This window comes from Molothrus ater, chromosome 5 (genome assembly GCF_012460135.2).
Source record: "Molothrus ater isolate BHLD 08-10-18 breed brown headed cowbird chromosome 5, BPBGC_Mater_1.1, whole genome shotgun sequence".
Classification (NCBI taxonomy): Eukaryota; Metazoa; Chordata; class Aves; order Passeriformes; family Icteridae; genus Molothrus; species Molothrus ater.
The window spans coordinates 37,051,124-37,075,309 of record NC_050482.2 but is presented as its reverse complement, the minus strand read 5'-3'; the positions used below and the strand labels follow the sequence as shown (position 1 = coordinate 37,075,309).

Below are 24,186 nucleotides of genomic sequence, written 5' to 3'. Positions count from 1 at the left end.
CAGAAAAATCCCATCTGCGAAGAAAATCAAGTACGGCATGAGGCCATAGGTGGCATTAGGATGGTAGAATCTTTTCCACTGCATTTACAACTATGTAATTGAATATTAATTTTGGTTCCAAGGGTTTTCACTAACTGATTATATCTGCTTTGTCAGGATAGATTTCACTCTTTTTTTTAGGAACTTCAAAATGTACATCTGGAGAAAGCTTCCAAAACCCATTTCTTAAAGTTACTGCTGCTTTGGGAGCCTGTGTTTACATCATGGATGCCACATATAGACAGATCTGGGTTAAAGCAATCTGGTCTAAGTAGAGTGTCCTCAGAGCATTGCTTCCAGCAGAGCTCTGCCCTCCAGACACCAGCAAGTGCCCAGCCACAGGCTCTGATGTGGAAGGAGGACGTTTCAGATACCATTATTCCACTCATTGCCCTCCTTCAGGCCAGGGAGTACCCTTTGCGTGGAGGAAGACTTTTTTATTCTTTTGAGGAAGCAGGAAGAGGGATCACCTCTCATGTTGTATATCTTCTCTTTGGGACTGGAAGCTTCTTTCCCTTTGACTAACCCAGCTGAAACTAGGCAGCAGTGTAGGCTGTAGTAAATAACTCAGCTGGCTTGGAGGCAGAGATATGGACTCTCTCATATATTATAAGTGCACAGGCATCGGTTTCCCTCCTATATAATTGGGGACTGAAGTTCCATCCCCTCTGCCACACACAACCTCACACCTATGCAGCGCACGAAGCCTGAAGTGCACCCACTACTCCTTATCTTCTTAGCCGACATGGAAACTGGATGTCCCCTCCTTAAGCCGGATCCCCAAACCCCGCTGCCGGCCGGCTCAGGAGCTGGCTCTGGGGCTCCCCCGAGTCGGGGCGCTCCCCGCCGCAGCCGCGGTCCCCCGGCACCCCGCAGCATCCCTGCCCCGCCCGCCGGGGTTCTGCGGGCGCTCCGTGACCCTCTCCTGGGGGCCGGGCAGCTCCTCTCCGCAGCCACCTGTAGCTACGGCTCATTTTTCCGCATTTCTCCGAAAAAGAGCTATTCTCAGCCCCGCTCCCTTCCCGCGTGCTTTACTTGAGTGAACGAAATGCCCATGTATCAGGAGCGGAGGTGGTGTCTTTTTGGGAAAGATGCAGCGTTTGTTTTCGCTGTCGCCTCCCTGCGCCCCCCGGGCGGGCAGCGCGGGACCGGAGGGGTGTGTAGGGCCGGCTCGGCTGCCCTGCCCCCGCCCCGGGGCGGAGCTGCGGCCCCAAATGAGGTACGATTTCACCTTTGGGCTCGTCTGCCTGGAGCGCCACTGGAATTACGGCCGTCCCGGTCCCCGCTCATGGCTCTGCGCTCCGCCGCTGGTCCCCGCTCCCAGCCCCGACGTGGAACAGCCGCATCCCCCCTGTAAAATGAGGGGAGCGGGATCTCCGCGCGGGCGGCGGGAGCCGCTGTTACGCCTGTCGGAGTTGAGCACGGAGGGAGGTGAAACAGCCACCTGAACGCGGAGAAACACCCGAACCGACAACAAGTAGTCTCGCCTGGCAGGGCGGCACGGAGAGCGGCCGGGGCCGGAGCCCGGCCGGGAGCAGAAGCCGCTCCTCCGGCAAAGGTAGCGGCGGGGCGGCGGGAGGGAGCGCGGGGCTGGCGGGGGAGCGGGAGGCTGATCCCACCTGCTCTTCCCCGAGATGCGCGCTCGCCTTCGTGATTTGTCTGAGAAAGTAGCGAGCCGAGCTCCACACAGACAGCTTTTCCTAGAGTATGCCTGCTGCCTGCGCTGGTGGGGTGCTCTGTATTTCTTCCCAAAAAGCAACCCTTTCCTCCCTCCCACGGTGGGGGTGGGGAGGAAGAGAAAAATATCCAAGCCTTCTTTTTTCCCCCTGGTTAAGCTGTTAGGACAATAAAAGATAGATGCCCATTAAATAATTAACCGTACACTTTCTGTTCCATCAGCTCGGTTCACACAGCCCCGCGAGGGAGAAGGGGGTGGGGACGGTGGCGGATCCATAGGCGGTCGAAGCAGCAGCAGTGCCATTTCGGTAGCCTGCTTCCAGGGGAAGCGGGAGGCAGCCCGGAGCTGTGCCCGGAGCGGGCAGGCGGCACAGCCCTTCGCGGCGGAGCGAGCGAAGCTGGCCGGCGGTGGGTGGCGGGCCGGGCCGGGCCGGGCCGGGAGGGCTCTCCCGGAGTGCGGGTCCGCGGGAGGTCTTGGGAGGGGTCTGGGACAGGCCGTGACGGCGGGGAACGGTCCTCCTACGGTGGTGCTTGTGGGGTTTCTCCTCGATTTCTTCTGTTTGCGTTTAAGGCAGAGGCTCGTTCCCCGCGGACCTGCCGGCGACCGGCTGCCCCCCGGCCAGCGACCGGCGCGCCCCCCTCCCGATCCGCGCCGCCGCCTCCCGCGCTCTCCCCAGTCATGTCCCACCCGGAGCGATGGGGAAGCTCGAGGACAACGAGAGGGTGATCCTCAACGTGGGGGGCACGCGGCACGAGACCTACCGCAGCACCCTGAAGACCCTGCCGGGGACCCGCCTGGCTCTGCTCGCCTGCGAGTCCCAGAGCGAGTCCCCGGGCGGCGAGGAGCCGCCGCCGCCCCCCAACCTGCCGCCGCCTCCGGCGGGCGGCTGCCCGGAGCCCGGCAGCGGCTGCAGCCCCCGGGGCAGCGGCGGCGCCAGCGAGTTTTTCTTCGACCGGCACCCGGGGGTCTTCGCCTATGTGCTCAACTACTACCGCACCGGCAAGCTGCACTGCCCCGCCGACGTCTGCGGGCCGCTCTTCGAGGAGGAGCTGGCCTTTTGGGGCATCGACGAGACCGACGTGGAGCCCTGCTGCTGGATGACCTACCGCCAGCACCGCGACGCCGAGGAGGCCCTCGACATCTTCGAGGCACCCGACCTGCTGACGGGCGAGCCGCCCCCCGACGGCGACGACGACGACTTGGCCGCCAAGAGACTGGGCATCGAGGACGTGGGGGCGGCCGCCGAGGGCAAGGGCGGGCGCTGGCGGCGGCTGCAGCCCCGTGTCTGGGCGCTCTTCGAGGACCCTTACTCCTCCCGCGCCGCCAGGGTAAGCGCCGCCGGCCGGCGCTCCCAGCGGGCGCTGGGGAGGCCGAGGGGCTGCTGGGGTCCCCGAGCGGGAGCCGGCATCGCGGGGAGGCTGCCCCGCTCGGGCTGTGCCTGCAGAAGAGATGTTTTGGTGGGCCACTGCAAGGGGGACATCGGTCTGCGTGGGGTGGTGATGCTTGTCTCCCGTACATCTGCAGGCAATGTCGGGCAGCACGGGGGTCCCGCTGTGCCGGCATCCTTCCCATGGGAGTGTGCGGGGCTGAGGTGGGAGCTATGCCCCGAGAAGCCTGCAAGGGAGACCAGAGTCACCCCCTGGCCTGTGTGGGGGTGTGGAGGGGGTGACTCACTGGTGAACCTGTGTGTGGGTGGGAGCAGGAGCAGCCCCAAGGCACCCTCATCCTCCCTGAGCTCCTGCATGAACGTGCCTTTGGGGCTGGGGCAGGGGGCCTGAGGTCTTGGGTTTGGGGTCAGGTGGTGACAGTGACACTGGAGAGCGACCTCAGTCCATTCTGAGCTTTGCTCTGTCTGCTCTGGTAGGTGATCCTGGTTCAACAAAGTAGATGTGACAGGGGGTCACCCTGGCTCTTCCTCCATTGATTTCTCAGGGTGACCCTGGCTGGCTCAGTGACTGAGGGACTGGGGACAAGAGAGTAAGTGATCATACTGACTTTCTTTTACTTAGATAGGGGTTTCAGGTTTTTATGCTCACTACTTTATACTTTGATGTGTTGGATTTTAGTTCTATCTTTTCATTGCAGTTGTCAGGGGTGATGCGGGTTTGCTTTCAACTCAGGGCTTTGGAGCAAACAAATGGTTGTAATTCCTTTTTGAGAAATATGCAGTGATGTCTCTAATTTAACCAGAACAGCAACCACCAGCAAATCCTCCCTCCAATACATGACAAAGGGCTTGTAAGAGGAAATGCTTGATTATAAAATGGCAATAAATATTTTGTGGCATATTTATCAGGATTTCCATGAAGTATTCGGAGCTAAACCTCATTTTGCAGAAAGTGCGGTTATGGTAGGTGTAATCTCCTAATCAGTTCCACTTATTCTGCTGGCAGTCTCATAGATGTGCACTTAGGTTTGTGGTTTAGTGACTTCTGGAACTGTACCCCATGGCATGATGTAGCTTCTGCTCACTCACCCTATGAGCTTATTGAGGTAAGTTAAACCAAAAGTAAAAGTCCTCACACTTATTACTGTCACTTACTGAGTACCAGAGTTGTTTATGTTTTTGAAAGTTGCCTACCAGTATGTTTTCCCTCAACAGCTGGCTCCAGTTGATTCTTAAAGTATGTTTTTAATAAAGAATGGGTTCTGAAGAAAAGTTACCAGAAGTGTCTATCTTTGCTCCTCAGTGCATACCCGCATCTCAGCTGTCGGGATCCTAAAGAAAATGTGGCTGTCAGTTACCTGACAGGCTGTAGTGTGAGCAGTGATTGCCCTGCAGGTTTTCTTTCACCTACTGTCTTGTGGAAAGTTGCTGACAGTGTCAAAACTGCAGCTTTTATGACAGAAAATCTTCCTGCTCAACTTTTCTGGAGAACTGAAGAGTAGGGAGTAAATGTTAAATGGAAGATATCAGGAGAAGTAGGAAGGTAGGCATGCTGTTGTGCCTTGGAGTTGGGTTTTCAGTCCAGTCTTTGACAGTAGCTATAGGCACTTGCTTTCCAAATTTTCCATCTGTACTAGGTCATCCTGAACCATTAGTGGCTTGGATGAAGATATTTCAAGTTTGCAAAACGAATACTGTAATTAACACTATAGTAGGAAATTGCAGCATGGCAATATTAATCTCTTAGAAGATAGAGTATTTACCTTTTTATAATTTAACTGGTTTTGAAGATTTTATTCTGATTTCAAACCTAGGCAGCCAGAATAAGGCAGTGTCAGAACCGTAACAGCAGCGTCTAAATCTGTAATTTCATTTTCCAAAGATCTGTGCTTGATCTTTCAGGTAGGGAGACAATTTCGAGCATTTCTGGTGAGTTTTAAAGCATTAAAGTGAATTTGTATTTAAGGACTCACATGCACTTAGTAAGCACTCTTGAACACAGTAATTTAAGGTGATGGTAACCTTAGTTTGGAGCTGAGACATTATGTTTTTCCACACCTGAAACGAGAGCCCTTATTTTCTCAGTATTCTGGCAAATACAGTCTTGTTTTATGTCAGCTGAGTTGATGACTAACTCTAAAAACATTTGAGTGAAATCCTGGGCTTACTGAAATCAAGACAAAACTCTGTGAACATCAATCTTTGCCTCACAGTGTTAGTTACTGACTCATACACCAGTGAGATAATGGTGGGGCTGCTTAGTGGTAAACTTTCCTGAGAACTGTGATAATTATTTTCTTTTAGCATTACTGATTTAGGTTCACTAGTGTCTTTTTTTGGGAATTATGATGGTGATAAAAATGGGGTATTTTCTGTTAATGAAATGGTACTTAATATTTGTGATTTTCTTTATTTGAAACTGTGATCTCTAAAAATAGAAATTTATAGAAATTCAAATATAAGTTGCCATGGTAACCTCTTTGGGGATAGTGCACGCACAAGATTATTCTAGCAAGACCATCCAGTGATGTTATATAAATAGTGGAACTAGTTTGTTGACAAGAAGGTTTACTTTAGTCAAGATTCCAAAAAAATTCAACTTTTAGTGCATGCAGTTTGGTAGTCAGATAGCGACATCTACTAAACATGGGGCTTGTAATTATGAAATATAATCCATGTGTATATGATTGCTTTGAAACCTGCAACACTTCCCTTTGTTTCCCAAGTTTAGGAGTTAGGTCTGAATGTTATTTCTCTCTTCATATTATCGTTTTGGATTTCACAGACCGTGAAATGAAATTAGAGTGCAGCCGTACTCCTTTCACTCCACGCGTAATGGAACGATCATTCACAAAAGGCTGTTTGACACAATGCTGTTAATGTAGATGTGGAAATCTACTGGCATAAGGTGCTCTCACAGGAGGAGGAGTCCTGGGTGACTGAATCTTTGTGTGTTGGTTTAAACCTGTCTGAAACAGACACCTTATCTGACTAAAACCTGTGCACCGTTTTGTTGGTTAATATCTGTAAGTGATTTTGGTGTCCAGTGGCTCCTAGGTGCCAGGTATTGTTTGCTTTAGTAAAGTGTAAAGATACATCTAAGCAGTTTGTAAGAAAGCTCAAGAGGCAATGTTAAGTGCCGAGTTCAAAAAGTGTCTGCAGGTGTCCAGCAGGAACTGGAATGCCAGTGCTCATCTCAGATATCATATTTCAAAGTAATTACCTCTAAAGCCTTTTTACTTTTGAGTAATAGTTGTAAAATGATGCTGTTTAAAGAAGTAATTAGTATTTGTCATTGATTTTTCCTAAGAATTATGGATTACGCCTTTACTGGGTGCAGGAATGCAAAAATGGCCCTGAAATTCACCAGGTCCATAGCTATATATCCTTAATGTTTTGGGGAGACTGTAAATCTCTTTGTGGATAAGGAGCCAGTGGGGTGGTTAAGCAGTGCCAGAGTCAGCATGGCCGAGGGCACTTGAGCTGGCACTGCTGTTTGCAGCAGCTGAAGGCAGCTTACACAGCCCCTTTGCTATGGTTTTTATCTCTAGGAAAGATCATCATAACTTGGTTTACAAGGAAATACAAATCCTAATTAGCGAGTATTTGTCAAGTTTGCTGTAAGTAAATATTCACTGCAATGCAAATAAACCCACAAAAGCCTTGCAGTCTAGGCATCAAGATATATCTTGAAAGTGTTCTTAAAAATACAGATGCTGCTTCATAGTGACATGGGGAGCTGTATTTGAGCAGTGGGTGGTATTTTTGGAGGAAAAAATACCATCCCCCCTCTACTGCTTTATATGATGTTTAGTTGTCAGAGATTCCTTTCAGTGTCCATTGCATGTACACCAGCTTTGGACATTGGGTGAGGTGAAGAATCAGCTGAAATGAGTGGGATGGGAGAGAGGGAAAAATATGGTTTTATAGATTGCCTCGAGGCTAAAGATACAGAAATTATTTTGGAGAACATTCTTAACAAAGATAGCTTATGTCTTTATTTGGTGGCTTGCTTGCGTTTTCTCCAGGTACCTAGATACCTGTTTTGATACCTGTCAAGAAAGCCTTGATTTAGGAAGCCTGTCATGTACTATGGTGAATGACTGAAGTGAGTTATATTTTTAGGGCTTTGCCTGTTCTGATGAAAGACAGGTTTTATTTTTGGTGGAAATAACACTACTGCATCAGTCTGAAATACTGTGAATGGAGTGGTGGAGGTGCATTGATCTCAGAATATATGTTTGTAGATTAATAGTGAATAGCAAAGGTTAGCTATCCCCACAGATAGGAAGCCCTTTAATACATAAATGGAAATCTTTACTCTGTCTTTTATTCAATGAGGAAAGCAGGTATATTTTAGATTTTACCATTCAATTATTAGTTAGGCAGACATCTGTCTGAAAATGGCACAAAGGAAATAGTTAAGGTTGATGCCTCAAAGAGGGTACTCCTTTTGTTGGTAATCAAAAGGCTGGATTTATTTACATGTGGGAAAATAGTCAATTACATGAAATAAGTGAGAAACAGTCATTCTGCTGAAAGCATTTATGCTATGGGAGCTGTCTATTTTAAAGACACGTCAAGATGTGTTCCTAATGACAAAAGTCATACTGCATTACTGTTACAGATATTCATACACTCTGTAGCTTCATGCATACATGGGCTGCCCAAATCACATTGTAAGTGATTTTTATTAATTTACTTCTGGCATGCTGGCTTTTAAAAGTCCTGACTGGAAATTTTAGCTTAATACATGATGTATAATCAACTAGCTTGATCTGCCCTAAGTGTAAATGTTTTTTGATGGTACTGACATCATAGAGGTAAAATCAGCAAGATTTCTGCCTTCCTAACTTCTGCCTCTTCCTCTACAGCTGTTCTGCCTGATGCTGCTAGTGTTTCCATGGAAACAAGCCAGCTCTTCGCTTCCTCTTCCCATTGAAAACAGCCTTCTCACTGTCACTTATTCATCTGGGAAAAGGATTTTGTCATGGCTCTGACATAAATGACACAGAGATGATCTGTCCTATCATTTCAGAAATAGATGCTATTAGGTATGTGCACGTGCATACAGCCAGATTGTCCTTCAGTGACTCTAAAATAATTTAGTTAATGGACTGAGGTTAAATTTGCTTTGGTGTAACTGGAAGTGGAAATCAACTAATTAGACACAGCCCAATATAGTAACAGTATGAGAAATATTTTAAATTGAGAAGTCTGGCAGACAATGTTCTCTTTTTTATGTAGTTATTATAGATAGTAGTATTTGTCATGTTTGTTTACAGTGATAAAATTCTTAAATGCTTTACTTAGAGGATGAGAATTTATTCTCAAACTGATTAAGATGATGGTGGGAGGAATAGCTCACAACTTGGGATGAATATTGTATAGGTTTCAGTGCTACTGTCAGATGAGGAATCACGTTATGCACATCATGTGATGCAGTCAGAATATGAAATAAGTGATGCAACAAAACTGATATCTTCAAGGTTCTTTTATTCTTAAGGTGTTTGGTACTTAGTCCAAAGTAAATATACCAATCAATACCCTGTGAAGAAAACAGCATTTTTTGCTTGATTTGGAGAATTTGTGTTAAGTCATAATCAAAACAGTTCAGAACTCAGACAAATTCCATATCCTTGATTAATATCCTTCACTGTAGGAACTTTAATATACTGTAAGAGAAGTTTGTGTAAAATTTGCCTATCCTTCTCTCCCTCAGTGGTCATTGGCAGAACGTGATTGTTCTCTTTCTATGAAGGTGCCTTGCAACTGGGGTAGAAGAATAAGAGAAGAGGAAAGGCTCCCTCTGTAAATCTTTAATGTTTTAATAATCTCTTATAAAAGTGATGTCCAGTAGTTTTAAGATGGAAGAAACAAGTTCTTCTCATGATCAAGTGCTGTTTCAGCACTGTTCATTTCTCCAGAGATGGTTCCTGCTTGTCCTATGATTCAGATTCGTGGCTCATCTTAGGGAAGGAAAGTTTCCTTCAGCCATGACTGGAAAGAGAGGGTTTATGCTCTCTATATTTAGCACCCAGTGGAGGTAGTGTGTTCCCTTTTAATTTTAAACTTTTCTTTAGACCTCATTTCTGTCAGCATGGTTTACATAAACTTACTGATTCAGTGTAAAAATTTGTGGGGATTTCTGCAGGGCTTTGGTGGTGGATTTTTTTTAAAATTGTGAGTAAATTAGGCAAATAAAATAGGGGTATAGTAATATTCAGAATATCAAGCTATCAGCTGTCAGTCTACTTAGTGTATTTCTTATAGTTATACAGTTCCTTTACATACTCTTGTTCTTTCACAAGTACACACTTTTCCAGGATAAATCAGTAATTACACAGGAATAAAACTCTTATTTTAAAGAAATGTTAAGCAAGGCTATTCAATGATTTTGTCTGGAGAGGAAATAGGGGAACTACGTCCAATCTTACGTGTGCTCTTACTTCCAAAGAGCCTTCTCTCTGATGTGAGGGCTCAAACACGAGGATATTTCGCACGTCAGAAATAATTTATTCTGGTGAACAAAATATTCAACTGGGGTAATGTGCAAGGACATAGTAGTATAAATTTAGCTTGGTGATATTTATCAACATGATCAAAGGGATTCAAGTTGTACTGATGACCTGGTACATTTTTTTCCCTGTAGTGGTATACATGTGTATATGTTGATATAACTAAATGGTAATTTTGTCAGATGCTATAGAAATAGCTGTAGAGAATGAGCATGAATCACACGTTTTGTTTTTTTTTTTTTTTTTTTTTTTTTTGTTTTGTTATACTAATTTGTTTGATTAACATCTTTGTTGGTACTTTATGATGACTAAAGCAGTTTGGAAAGAAAAACTCCACTTCCATCTGTTAATCGGAAGTGTTAAAAATAGAATGCCATCTAATCACATGAAATACAATGTCTTGTGATTTGTCATTTGCTTTACAGATTTCCTGGCTGAAGTGGTGGCTTGAAGCTTAAAAATCAAATCATCTAATTATGTATTATGGTAGTGTGTTGATATTCCCCCTGCTGCTTTTAAGTTGAAAATTCTGAGGTGTTGCTGGGGTTTTGGTCTTTTTACCAGTAGGTTAATTATTACAGTAGTGTGATAATTCAGTTCTTTCTTGTTACAGACAGCCTTTTGTAGTTTCTTAGTGTTTCTAGGTGAAACTTAGATATTGCTTCTTTGATATATTCCAGCAAAAGGCTGTAAACAGGGAACAGTCTCTTAGCCCAATGCAGAATAGTGTGGTAGGGTTCATTAATATGCATGAAGTATGACACTCAATATGATCTAAGCTTGTTTCTGAAAAAAGTGTAGTTTTAAATAAGTATAGTTTAAAGTGTTTACCTTTTCATTAGTGTATAGCGTAGAGAATTACATTTTTCCACTCTGCCTAGTCTTTATAAAACGGTAAATATCCCTTGAAGGTTGTGCATTTGGCTTGGATAATTTTTAGAGTACTAAAGACATTGTAGCTATATAGCAGTAAACTTCTTTTTAACTGTTTAATTCTTACCCTAAGAGAAATAATTCTTCTTTGGCAATGACTTTCACCCTGCTAAAATGCTTGTTTTGATGAAAGCACAAGGCTATTCCAATATTAGGGATTTGATAGTACCTGGGATTTTAGAGCAACAGAAATCAAATGCTGAAACTCAGTTAATGGCAGAGAAAATTGCATTGGGGAAGATGCAATGTAGTGGAGTTGAAAGAGGGGGCTGTGGAACAGTGCTGGGTACATGTTGTTGCCATAGTGCAGGGCACAGGCTGAGTCCCTGAGAGTTTTGCAAGGGGAATGTGTTGGTGCCTGCTGCAGCCCTGAGCGAGAGTTTAACCATCCCCAGCAGCACCCTGCTGCTGCTGCTGCACACTCTTAAGGGGTGGGGGGAATAACAATGTCCTCTAGTCACATTCCTGTTGGCCTAAGTAATTTCTCAGATTGTGAATGTTCACAAAATATATTAGGCTTTTGTATGCTCTGAACGATAAGATTGAGGATAATAAAATAAAATGTAGTAATTAATATTTTATATAAAGCCTGTCCAGTAAAATAGCTTTAATGTTTTTATTAATGTAGATGCAAAAATTATTATAGGAAAATATAAAAATGTTTTTGAAGTATACAAATGTCTGAATATAAATTTTCTTTAGTTCTTAGACAATATCAAAGGAGATGTCCTCAGTAGTCCTTATTTTTGCATAGGTATTTAAAAATTCTCTGAACTTTTCAAGTGAGCAATAGTCTTTATTGGGTGTTGGTAATCCTACGAATATGAATGACAATTATGTTTAATAATTGGTTTCAGGAGTGTCTTCATTTTCACACTATTAACTGCTGAAAGCTGAAAGAGATAATTTTGATATTTTCTAGTAGTAGCATCAAGTGTTACACAGGTCTTTTTTGTGACAGGAATTTTTCAGTATTCTAAGTTTAATCCAGATATGGTTTGGAGAGAACCTTATTTGTCTTCCTGGTTTCTGATCTCATTTGGAAAATAAATTTTCTTGCATTTGCAGCTCTAGATCTGACACCTACAGTCAGATTTTCATTTGAATTTTAGGATGTAATTGATGCACAAGCACATCTGAATTTCACCTTGAACATTCTTCCCTTGGTCTGAAAAATTATTTTAAAAAATGGTAAATAACTCAGCTGGGATCCAGTTATGCCTTTCTACAGCTTCCTGAGAAGGGGAAGTGGAGAGGGAGGTGCTGATCTCCTGGTATCCAGTAACAGCATGTGGGAATGGTTCAAAGCTGTGTCAGAAGTTTAGGCTGGACACTAGGAACCATTTCTTTACCGAGAGGGTGGTCACACACACTGGAAAGGGCTTCCTAGAGAAGTGGTCGATGTCCCAAGCCTGTCAGCATTACAGAGGAATTTGGGCAGTGCCCTTAAAACCATGCTTTAACTGTTGATTCAGCTGTGAAGTGGTCAAGCAGTTGGATTAGATGTTTTTTGTAGGACCCTTCCAACTGAAAGAATATATTCGATTCTAAAGAAGTAAGTTCTGGTTTTCCAACCTTACTTTCTTTCCCTTACAATGGAAAATCAAGTCCTTTTATCTAGTAATGATAGTGTTTCATATTTTCATAGTTTAAAAACAAAAGTGTATATGGTAAAAGATATATAATAAATGACATCAACTTTTTCTTTTAGGGTAAAAGTCAAACAGGGTAGGATTTCAGTGTAGGTATTGAACATCAGCTTTGCTGTATAACTCATTATCTCTTCATTATATGGTAATACTGTATGTTAAATTGATTTAAATTCTTAAGGCATCTTAATCCTTTGGCCAGTGAATTTTATTGCTGGCTGTATTAGAGACTGTTTGAATATAGTTCAAATTTGACAATTGAGACTCTTGACAGCAAGACAGAGTTTTTTTCCTGATTGTCTAGGTGATATACCCGTGCAGCTTGGAAAAGAAATGGCTGTGGTTGTCATTTGTCTCCAAAACAGGCATGTGAAACTAATAGTGCAGTGACCTGTGAATGGTCAAAGAAACTGGTTTGATGCATTGCAGCTACAAGGTCTCCTTGGTTAGTCATTGCATTTTTAAAATTGGTGCTTTGATAGCAGAAAAAATGAAATGGGGGAATTAAAAATGAAAATAAATATTTAATAACAGGGAAAATTATGTCTTGGGGAAAAAGAAGAGCTGTTATGGACTGAAGCAAAGAACATGTTTTCATTGTCTTGGTTTTTCAAATATAGCCAGCCAAACCTTAAAACTGGCAAAGATGTTTCAGGTTGCATGTGTGTTTCTTTTGACTATGTTCACTGTTTTAAGGATGGAAGATGCTGAGTTTTTGTGAACTGCAGGTTTATCTACTTAAACTTTTTGCTTCAATTTCCATTTCCCTAATCTTTTTGTGAGATGGGAGCTTTGATCTTTCTGTCTTTTCAAAATTGCTTCCCTAATGACTAGATTATGACATTTTTGAAACAGCTATGGTAAGTAGGTACAGTCTGCACCTCCATCCAGGAGCTGTGACAGCAGTGAGTGTCTCTTAGAATTATCATTGACGGCTCTCAGAATTGGTTCTTACTTGCTTCTTCACTCTTCAGCTGCACTGTGTTGCATTCAGCATCTTGCACTGTCACTGAGCCAATGACTAGCTATTCTAGTACTTCTGAATCAATGCCCTTTCCAATGCTTTTGTATTAAAATTTACCATTTTGCTATGGCTTGAAGTGCAATGATAGCTGTAGATACCTATCTACTTTAATAGCTGTTTTATCAGTTTTCCTTTGGAAGTGTGGTAGCTTGCCTCACTTACTGAAATGAAAACTCTGCAAAATTTAAATGGCTTTGTATTCTCAACAATTGAAAGACATTTAAATTTAGTATTTGGTAGCAGAAATGTACCCATTAGTCTCTAGAGAAGTGAAGATGTAAGTTTACATTGGGTTTGTATTTCATTAGAGCAACCTCTCTTGCAATGCAGTCCTGACAGATTTGTGAGATGAAGGCATTACTCTTTGAAAAGATACCTGCTTTCTTCAAATGTGAAGAGCTAATTTTCTAAAATGTGAAGAAATATTAAAATCCTATTTTGTACTGCTGCTGTTTGTATGCTCCTTGAAAATAAGGATCAGGAGGTGTCTGTTAGTAATTATAATGAACAAACTTTGCAAATGTTATTTTGTTTGTTTACTGGCAAAGGAATTTTAAAATAACAAGGTAATTGTTACAGTTTCATAATCACAGGGTGAGTAATATGTTGCTTCCAGAAACCCAAGCCTTGTGTGTGGATGGGAAAGTCTTCAAAAAAGTGGAGGCTAAAGGAAAGTGTGTGACCTAAATTTTTCATTGCCATTCTACTGTTCAGACAAGTAGTGTGACAATTATGTGCACTGAAGAAATGTGAAAATGGGGTGAAATGTGAGTGTGAGACAGGAGGGAGAATGTTTGGGGTCCTAGTGCTTTCAGACTTGAGGTGATCTTATCCATATATACAAATGTGGATGCAGGTATTTTGTGTGTTTATACAGATGTATGTACATGCACAGACATACACACACATTTATAAACAGACTAGTACACAGGTGTTTCTAACCTGTAATTATGATAGTCAGTAAGATTTTATTTTCATTTTATTTTTTTGATTTCTGAATTTGTCCTTGAAGATTTTAATGAAGAAGGCTGCATCCTCTATTTCATTATTAATTCAACGTTCTTGCTTTTAGATGTTTAATTCAGTTCCTGGCTGTAGGTTTGAGTAGACTTTTGTGGACTGTATGAGTATCTTGCTTTCTTGGGCTATGATGGATCAGTCTTACTAGATATGCATCTATATTACAATATTGGCATGCAGTAATTAATCATGTTTGATAACAGGAGTAGTGTTCCATTCCTTATAAATTTTATCTCAGTGAATGTGGGAGAGACCTGAAGGAGTTATATAACTTAAGACATCTTACTTTCTGTGAACTGCTATTTCATTGGTGACTCTCAGGGCTGAATAAAGTTATTCTTGTTTGTTAAAACATACATTCTTTATGGTATTTTATAAGACATTTTAAGAAAGTCATGTCTCCCAGGGATGCAGCTTTTCCTCCTTTAGCTTTAGTGAGGGGGTATATTAAATAAAATCAGATTTGGCAATCATTTACATCAGGTCATGTTGATAACACACAATGATTTTTCATCTTTGAAGTATTACAGCTGGTTTTATTATTAATCTGACTTTTTTCACTTAGTTCTTTTTTTTTTTTGAAAGGAATAGAGTATCAGTTCAAGTTAAGTTCATACATCTCTGCTTCTTGTGAGGATTATTGACTAATGAGAAGCATAAAACTACAAAACTGACATTTAAGCAGAAGATGCAGAATGTCATAATATTGTGAAAGCTGGGAATGCTGTAGGGATTATGTGACAATAAACTCATTTGGTCAGGCTTGGAGGGACATTGAGATTGAAGAGGGATCAGGAACTAAAGTGCTAACCGGGAGTTCTGGAAATCCAGGTTTATGTCTGCTGTGTTTCACCCTTGACTGGAAACTGAGAAGATACAACTACTCTCTTACCTTACCAAAAAAAAAAAAAAAAAATTAAAAAAACAATTAGTGCTCAAATAACAGTGTTTCTAAAAAAGAAGCAATCGAATTTTTGTTTGTGACTGTAAAATATAGTGCAATGACTGCTAAGGTAATTTTCAAAGAACGTTGGGGTTGTTCGCTGATTTCTGTGCCTGAAAATGTAAGTGTACATAATCATTTAACAGTCCCTTTTTTCCTTCTTTTTTTCTGTTGTTTTTTTTTTCATTCAGTGGCTCTGCGGTAGAAGTAAAGTGTGATTGTGTAGCAATTTGGATGTATGCAGTAATAAGAGGAAATCCTCAATGTATTGATAATAGTGTTTGCAGAGCAGAGTTGGAGAAGTGTACTCAGAGAAGAAGGCTTATATTTTACACCTGAAGAATACAGAAAAAAACCCCAACATTCTGACTTCCATAAGAAAACAGTGACAATTTTGAGGCAGAGTCTATATGGAAAAAAACTCTTCAGTCATGTTAGTAATAGTTGCTTTGTTGGATGTAAACACAAGGAGATTGAACTAAAATCATAGAACAGTAGAAAAGACCTTTAAAATCACGAGTTAAGGAGGAGGTTGGCACATACTGGTCTGCCATGATTTTTCTTCCACAATTTTAGTAAGTAAAAAGTTTGCAGAATTTGATACTGTTCACTGACTGTCTGCAAAGACCTTTGGTATTCAGCCCATGCAGTTAAATTCTAGCACAACAGAATGTAAAGTCTCAAAGTGGAAAATGTTGTTCAGTCTTTACAGTTCTGCTGTTAATTTGATCTGCAGTGTATTAGAATGATGAATTTGTTGAATGAGCTCATATTAATTGTTGATTGTGTTCCGTGGCTGCTTTCTAGGGGATGCATTTCATCGGGCTTTAAAAAAAAAAAAAGAGGGTAAGATTCCAAGGGCATGGTCAGTGTCATCAGTACTTACAGTAGCACCTAATTTTGTATTTCAGGAGCATTTGTATTAGTTACTGAAAGCTAGTTGCTATTCTTTCCTGTATTTTAATAGGTTAATAGTTTGTACTTAATTATATAGATTAGTATTGGCTAAGCTTACAGCGCTGTTGTAATTGAGTTACTGTAAATTTTAGTATGAGAGTTTTTCAACAGAAGTTAATCCTTAATTCTAAAAGAACACCCATCTTTGTGTCCTGCTTTTCATGTATAAGAGCTGTAGCTGTAAGTTTTCTCCGTAGAGATGGAGGAATTTGTCCTATATATGGTAAATGCATTTTCATGAGCAAGATGTGTAATCTCTTGCTTAACAGTTCATTGTGAAACAATGCCAAACATTTTGCTTATTGATCAGAAATGTGAACCGTTATCTAATGTGAAGGCCATGAAGAAGAAGAGCATTGCCATCAAAATTGAAGTGGTGTTTTGAAGATTCCTGGGGGCACTTATACTTTGATATTTTTTTTTCTCTTTTCCCTCACAAGGGGAAACTATAATGAGTTAACTATATCAGGAAATACATTTTAAGGAAGCTATACTGAGTTATTACGGGAAATTCATTAATAGTTTAACTGTGGTGTTTTCTGCTGGGGAGCAACAAAGCAAAACAAAACTAACATTGAGTTATGTCTGGCCAAGATTTGAGGATGTGCTGAAAGCATGTGACAGTATTGGCTGAATGAATTCCAGGAGACGGCAGTTGGCAAGCCCTAAGTCTGCTGTGATCGTGGACAGGCAAGCAATTTCTTCATTCACTTAATTGCTTTGGAACAAACAAGATGCAGGATAAACAAGTGAGCCCAGTGTCTTGTTCTACCTGAAATGATGGCTGCCTATACTTTTGACGGAGAATGGCTGTATTGTGGGGGTTTCTTCTGAGGCTTTTGAGGTTTGAAAACTCTTTTCTAGTGTGTTGTTAATAGCTGTGTAATACAGGGCTGGATTTCAGCATTGATGCCCAATACAGAGTAATGCCAAAACTTAAACCAACATACAACGTTTTACACTTAGAAATCAGTGCACATTCCCAGTCAGTAAACCAGCTGTAAAGTGTTTGTCAAGAGAAAATTTATAGCACTATAACTTCATGTCTGTCACATGCACTTCCTGTTTTGTTCATGCACTGTGCTGATATTGTGTGTTGTTCTGAATTCGGCAAAGCTGGTTCTGAACCAGGAGTTTAAGGACAGATCTGGTTTCATGTTCACTGTGTATCTTAAAAATCCCCAAACCTTCCATAATAGGAGTTTAATATGAAAAAATAGTTCTATGTATTTCTAGTTGTCGTTGCAAATTGCTGGCCTGAGGGACTAGTTTGACCCTGAAAAAGCTAGGAGCTGGTAGCCATGCTAATGATTTGCAGTGCATTTTAAACTGAGTTTGGCACTAGTTGTTAAGAAGGCTCTCCTTTACTCCTCTGATATTTGTTAGAGTGAAAACCCTAATGGATGGATTTTCAAGACTTACCTAGATAAATACTCACCTTGCTTTTTGTGAAGATTGGAGTTCATAGTACTGTTCTGTTGAGTCAAGGCTTTTTGTGCTTAAAAGAAGTACACTGCTTCCTGCATTAGTCTGGCAATCTCTGATCCAGGAAAGGATTTCCTAGAATGTGCAGGGAGTACTGGACAAAGTGAGCATTGTCCAACTGGTAAATTAAATGTGCTAGGGGATGGAAGTGTGCCTATAAATAGGAAACCAATCTGCAAAAAATACATAAAGATCTTGAGGAGAGAGAATCTTAGAGGAGAAATCTAATTGGGGGATACCGAAGAAAAGTGATACATTTGAAATGGCAGTTAAATAAAAAGAAAGGTCAAGAGTGAGAAAAGGAAAGGCCTGTTGGAGAGTGGTGTTTTGTTTGAAGACTATAAATTAAGCATAGCTCCAGAAATTAGGAAGTGGTGATGCCCTGAAATGTAGGTTGTGTTGGTTATAGTTACTTCTGGATTTGTTTTATTCTGCTGCCTAGGGAAGAAATAATACACATTACCAGTTTTGTAGGGTGAAATATTTGCATTTATCACAGTCCTTGGGAATTCTTCAGCTGATTAAAGTATTGGCAGGGGAAGAGAAAGGAGGAGGGCAGGGAGAAGCCTCAGTGTCCATTTGTACAAAGCTACAGTCTTAGGTTTTCTTAAACAGTTGTTATTTTACTTTTGAAAAGCAATATATTAAATCTTTGCAGTTACCATGTATCTCTCTGAAGATTCGTCTGAATGGCAAAACTTCTGTGCACCTCTGTAAGCTTTAGAATGCAATCCTGTACATGCATTTACTTTTTATTTTCTGGAGTGTCCATAGCTCATAATCCTGATGCTGTGCTTAATAATTCCTTATTAAACATGGTGCCTGTTGTGCAGTATCTGTCACTTTTTAGATAAGACATTTTGAAGTTAAATATATAACATATGTAGCATTGAGGTCTGACTATGTTAGATAAACTATCTAAGTGTGTACCTGTATGTAGCCATATTAAGAATACTGTTTAAGTGGTGAATTTCAAGAAATTGGAACATTGAGTTGTTTTTTATTTCAGTTCACAGGAAAGTAAAAAATAGGTCATGTAGGAAGAAGAGAGGATAATAAGATAAATGTTTAATATTTGAAATTCAGGAAAACCACTAAGTGGCATAGAGTTTTTTTTTTTAATTTCAAACTCATTAATTTTTACAAAATGGCCTTGAATAAAATTATCCTAAAGGGACCGTCTTATACATTCTGACCTGATATACTCAAATGAAAGCTTTTTCTACATCTCACAACCTATTTTAGGGCTCTTGTTGAAAGAACATTGATACTAAGAATGATGATTCCACTTTTTGTGGCACTAATCCATAGCAGAAGCAGTTCACTCTGAAATTCCCCTTGAAAATAAAGTAAGACTCCTAGAGCCAAGCAAAGGACTTCCAGCTCCAGATCACTAAGAAGCATGACTTCTTTACACAGTATCAGAATTAAGAGGGGCATGCCAAGTGAACAGTGAAGCAAACTGCCTCTTCTGTGTTGCTCTGAGTATAAAAAGACTTTAAAAATCATAAACACTGTATAGAAAAACTTCTTACTGCCACATTTTAAGTTTACAAAAAAAAAAAGGACTCTCTAGGATACGTTTTTATCATTTTTATTATTAGGTTTAGGAGACTTATGTGTCCATTTAATTGAGATGAAGACCCAAGGAGAGGAAGAACACTAACAATCAAAAACAAAGCTTGGAGATTTGTAATACCCCTTTTCCTGAATTATAAGTGATGGCGATTAAAGTGTCAGACAGTCTTGATAATCTGCTTTGTCTGTGTTCATAATCAGACTTACTTCATGAAAACCTGAATTATTTTGGAATAAACAGGAAGAAGGGTAACAACCAAATGTATGAAAACTGGTATGTGTGAATGATGATTTTATGACACCTTTCATCAGAGGTTCACTTTAGAATGCCTTACTGATGATTCTGTGGAAAGGAAAATTCTGCCCAGATGTGCAGAGTCAGAGACAGTTCTACCTCTCCACTAAATATAGATTTTTCTTATTTTTTTTTTAAATTAATGCATATGAATCATCATCATTCTTATTTCATGAATTTGTTACATTTTGGAACAAACTAATTTTCTTCAGGCTATTTTCTACTTTTTCTAATTCACTTATTTTTCTGCTTGGTTTTTTCAGTTTTTTTCCCCTCCTTATTATTTGAGGACTCTCTAAATTTAGGTAACCTTTTGCTCCTCTGGAGACAGATTCATCAGCAAGACTTCTTCCTGTAAGTGTGGGTTTTATATCTGTAGAGCTGGTGGTGTATCTCATGAATTCAGATATCTGATCCTGTAATACAGAATAAATGGGCAAAGTCCATACCCCCTTCTTTTTCCATTTTATTGAGTACTGTTAAAAAAAGCCATAAATCTCTACAGATAGGCTCACTGTTAAGTATAATGAACAATATTATTTTCTTTTCAAACACAGTTAGATTTAACAATCTTAAAACTGCAGAGAGAACTGCATCTAGTTTTTAATTCTATCTGCAGATCTGTTATGTGCCTGTTACAGAATCCTCTACACAAAGTCTGCCTGAAAAGCTCTCAAATGTTGTGGTATATAATTTCTCAGTTGCATGGCCTGGGGGTGTAATTCAGTGCATCTAATATTAGGAATCTAGATTCCCCATCTTTTTGATAATTTGAGGTACAGGCCTTGATGATTGAAAATAGCTGAGAGAGATGCATTCATTTGGACACAGTAAACTCTTTTGAGTGTTTTAAATATAATCCTGCTATATGTGAGACTGAAATGGGCAATTGTGCTCTCTACTTCACTGGACTGCATTTGTTTTCCCATAAGCTCTACTAGTGTGAACTAAACAATGTGCAAAGTGAAAATTGTATTTGTGGCCTAAATGTAGAATTGGCACTGATCTAACTAAATTGTTAGCTAAAGCTGATTTGCCTAAATCCATGTAGCAAGCTTCTATGACTATGCTTCAATCAGTTAAGAGTGCCCAGTACTCATTCAGCTTAGTTTAGCTTCCAAACCCATTTTCCCACTCTTATCAGAGTGTACTGCAGGCTGTCTCTGATGTAAATAAGTTACTTTGCAAGTCAGTTTAGCTAAACTGGAGAAATGTCTCAGTTTTTATTTCTGTAAAGGTCACTTGCAATACTAGAGTGTTCTGACCCTTGTAAGAAATTCTAGGAAGCCACTGTTGCATGCCCTGAACTATCAGTTCTGGTTCTGACTGCCTGAGATACATGTCTGAAATAGAGACGTGTAACCAGAAGTAGTTTTCTTGAAGTTGAGTATCTGAGTGAAATCAGGTTGAACTGACTCTTAGCTACTTCTGGGATACTTATTGCTTGTGTTTTGTACTTTTATCTTTCCAGTCCTTGCCATAGCCTCTTCCAGCTGTAGATTCCATACACGTGCAGACTGTTGTTGCCATATGTCTGCACATATTTGGCTTGTGTGTGTTTTGGATTGCACAGCATGGGCCCCGGTAGGGAGAGTAATGAGTTCCTAATGCAATTCACTGTCAAGTTTGTGACCTCATCAAAGTCTAGCATATTTTAGAGAGCTTGGATGTTCTTTTTTCATCAAGTCAGTAAAATCATCTTTATTCCATTCTTGCATATCTTCTTAATATTAATGTGGAGGAACTGTGACAGCTGCCAGCATGCTTTATTGCAATTTATAACATCACATAACCACCGATTGATTTTTTTTTTCACTCTTTGCGTTCGTGCTGAATTCCCTCCTTGTTTGCCATGCCCTCCAAATGCCCAATAGAGCCATTGAATTATCTTGGGATGTGCTTTGGCTGCGTGACCCCTGTTGGGGCAGACCTCTTAATCTACTACTTCAATATTAGTGATTTCCATTCTCCTTGGCACACCCCGCATTCTGCATTTCCAAGCCAGGGAGCAGAAGCTGGGATGGCTGCATCATATGGGAAGATTTGTATGAGGCTGGGATTTGTTCAGAATCAGCAGAGAAATTCCTGTAGTAAGTAGCAGGCTTGTGTTTTTGTGGTGGCTGGCAGCCAGGAGGATCACAGGGTGAGGTCTGTTTTCCTGTGATGTGTGGGGCAGCGAGAGCAGTACTGAGCAGTACTGAGTACTGGACAGCTGCCAGGGTAGACCTGTGGAAGTCCATGGCTTTGTTTTTCAGGCCTTTTTTGGTGACAGAGTAAGAGACAGATCAAAACACCAGCAACCATAAAAACTGTTTTTCTGCATGAAGGAATGGCAGTCACAGTCCAAATGGACGACAGCACGTTTTGATTCTAAAGGGTATGTAAATAGTCTCTGTTCAAGGGAAAGTAAAGCAGGGGCTCAGCAGGAAGCCTGGGAAGAGGCTGCAGTAGGCTCAGCAGTGCTGAAGTGATGTTCAAGTGGAAGGCACAATGTGCTTATGCAGCATCATGGTAGCTCAGTTTAGTTTCTTTTTATTTTATGAAGCTGGAATAATTCCCTAACTGTAAATTCTAGTTCTGCTGTTTCAATTTTTGGTACAAGAAACTATTGGGTAACTTTTTGATAGAATAAACTATATTTTTGCCTATTTCCCTTCTTCATTAACTGTCTCCTTTGCACTGCTGTGTATTCCTGTTCATTTTGAGGAAATAAATGTGGCCCTCTGTGTTGAGTGGACTAGTAGGTTATACCATTGCAGTTCTTATATAATTTCCCATGTCTTTCTCCCTGGGAAGCAGAAACACCAAGATCTTCAGAAGATCTTTTTGTTGTAGGTAATGGACACGTACTTGTGGGTCTTGTGTATGCTCACAATATATAGCCTTTAAATGTAGAAATTGCAGTAAAAGACACCTATTAAAATTGTACAGTTAGCACTCTGAATTAGGGAATGCTAAAATTCTGTGTTTAGCAGTAACACCATCCTATGTGTGTATTTAAGGCACAAGATTGTAGTGCTGGGGATACTGTTCACTTAGACTACGAGGGCTGTTGCTGCCTCTACAGTTTGTTCACCATACTCCATTGCATGATAAAGACGTATTGGTAGGTATCTACTAGTTTTTCATGTCCTTATATTTCCTTGAAAACTTTGCAATGGATTCAGTATCTGGTGTGAAAAGCAATGATGCCAGTGTGGACTGGGACTTGCTTTCATTTGGGAATACTGTGTGTTACTTTGTGCTAAAAGGGTTTCCCTTTCATTAGATTATATCTATTCTTTTTTTTTTGTGTGAAGTGAAAATATTCTTGTAACTTTCAAAGCCATTGAGTAGATGAAAGGAACAGATTCAGTAATTAAATGAAGAATAACAAGGTGATGATGTAAAGATGACCTTGGTTTTCTCATTACATATTACAACACTGCTGTGGGCATCAGAATGAGTTGTATCCATCCCAGCTGACTTTTTATTGGGGTTTACTAATGTGCACACTGGTCTGCATGGACAGTCTGCTGTGTAGTGTTCAGCAGTGTCAGAGTAGAGTACAAAGGCAGACTTTCTGCCAAAGACCAAGAACTGCCCTCCAAATACTGCCAGAATAAATAAACAAACTATCATGGAAAAACTGCTTCTGAAGAACTCAGCTCCCTATTGCAGCTTTGTTTTTCCAGAAGCAGAAAGCCAACACTTATTTTCTTAGCTGCAGTTAATGACTTCACCCATTTCAGAGAAGACTGTCTCCTAGTTTTCTAGAAAGAGATTGCTTGTCTACATGTCATTGTAAATGCCATAAATATGAAAAAAAAATCCTTGATTTAAATTTTAAAGCAACAGTTCTTGCCAGTGGGACCCTAACCTGGTCATGTAATGTGTAGCTGCTCAGCATCACTTCAACATGTTTTGTTTCCTATTTATATTACAGTTTCCAGCAAATGAGATGAGTTGTGAGAACCAGGTTTGCTGCTTTACTGGATGCTAGACGCTTATGTGGTACATTAACCTCATACTGATGTATTTCTTTAATTAAGTTTGTTCCCAAGTAAAGTAAGAATTATTACATTTTTGAATGTTTATTCTTACTGTAAGATCTGAGATAGAGAAATTTCTGTTTCATGATTTTGACCTGAGGAGATACAAACTTCCAAGGTTTGGCTGTTGCAGAGCTTATGTTTAAGTCTGTGTCCAAAGTAATATTTTGTTCCAAGAGTCAGGCAAGGTAAACATTAATGTCAAGAGGCATGAACTATCTCATTTGCTTCAGTGGATGCTGAAGCCCTGATTTGACCAAATAAGCATCAACATAATTAACCCTTTAACTGATTAACACATTAAAAGAAAAAATAAAATCTTATTTTTCTAGCTATGTAATCTTATAAAAAAATGTAAGTCCATTAACTTCAAAAGATTGTAACTTAAGGACTTAGATTAAAACTAAATACTCAGATAGACTGATACCATAAAGAATAATACTTTCATTAATTAAATTGTGAAATTCTAGTATTATGAAGACAACACTATAGAACCTATGTGGCTTTTGTGTTGTGCTTTACAAAGTTTTGTTGTTTTTCTGTAAAATAGAATTGTCTTAGTATGCACAAAAACTGTATCTTGAATTGAACAGCTGTATAAATATTTCCTGGTGACTCCCTTTCAACAATAGCTAACAGACAAAAAAAA

General features: G+C 40.5%; 1 protein-coding gene across 8 annotated transcripts in view; it reads left to right on the top strand.

Annotated features, from left to right (window-relative positions):
• The first annotated feature begins 1,233 nt into the window (after window positions 1-1,233).
• KCNC2 (potassium voltage-gated channel subfamily C member 2) overlaps window positions 1,234-24,186 on the top strand; it is a 144,681-nt gene continuing 121,728 nt past the window's right edge. For 3 of the 8 annotated variants that reach the window (XM_036400374.2, XM_036400382.2, XM_036400377.2), the window contains exons 1-2: window positions 1,240-1,597; window positions 2,288-3,045. In XM_036400374.2, the coding sequence (XP_036256267.1) occupies window positions 2,413-3,045 (633 nt within the window). In that variant the 5' untranslated portion in view covers window positions 1,240-1,597; window positions 2,288-2,412. Of the gene's footprint in view, window positions 1,598-2,287; window positions 3,046-24,186 lie in introns of all 8 variants that reach the window. The other 5 variants (XM_036400381.2, XM_036400375.2, XM_036400379.2 and 2 more) reach the window with 4 other exon arrangements.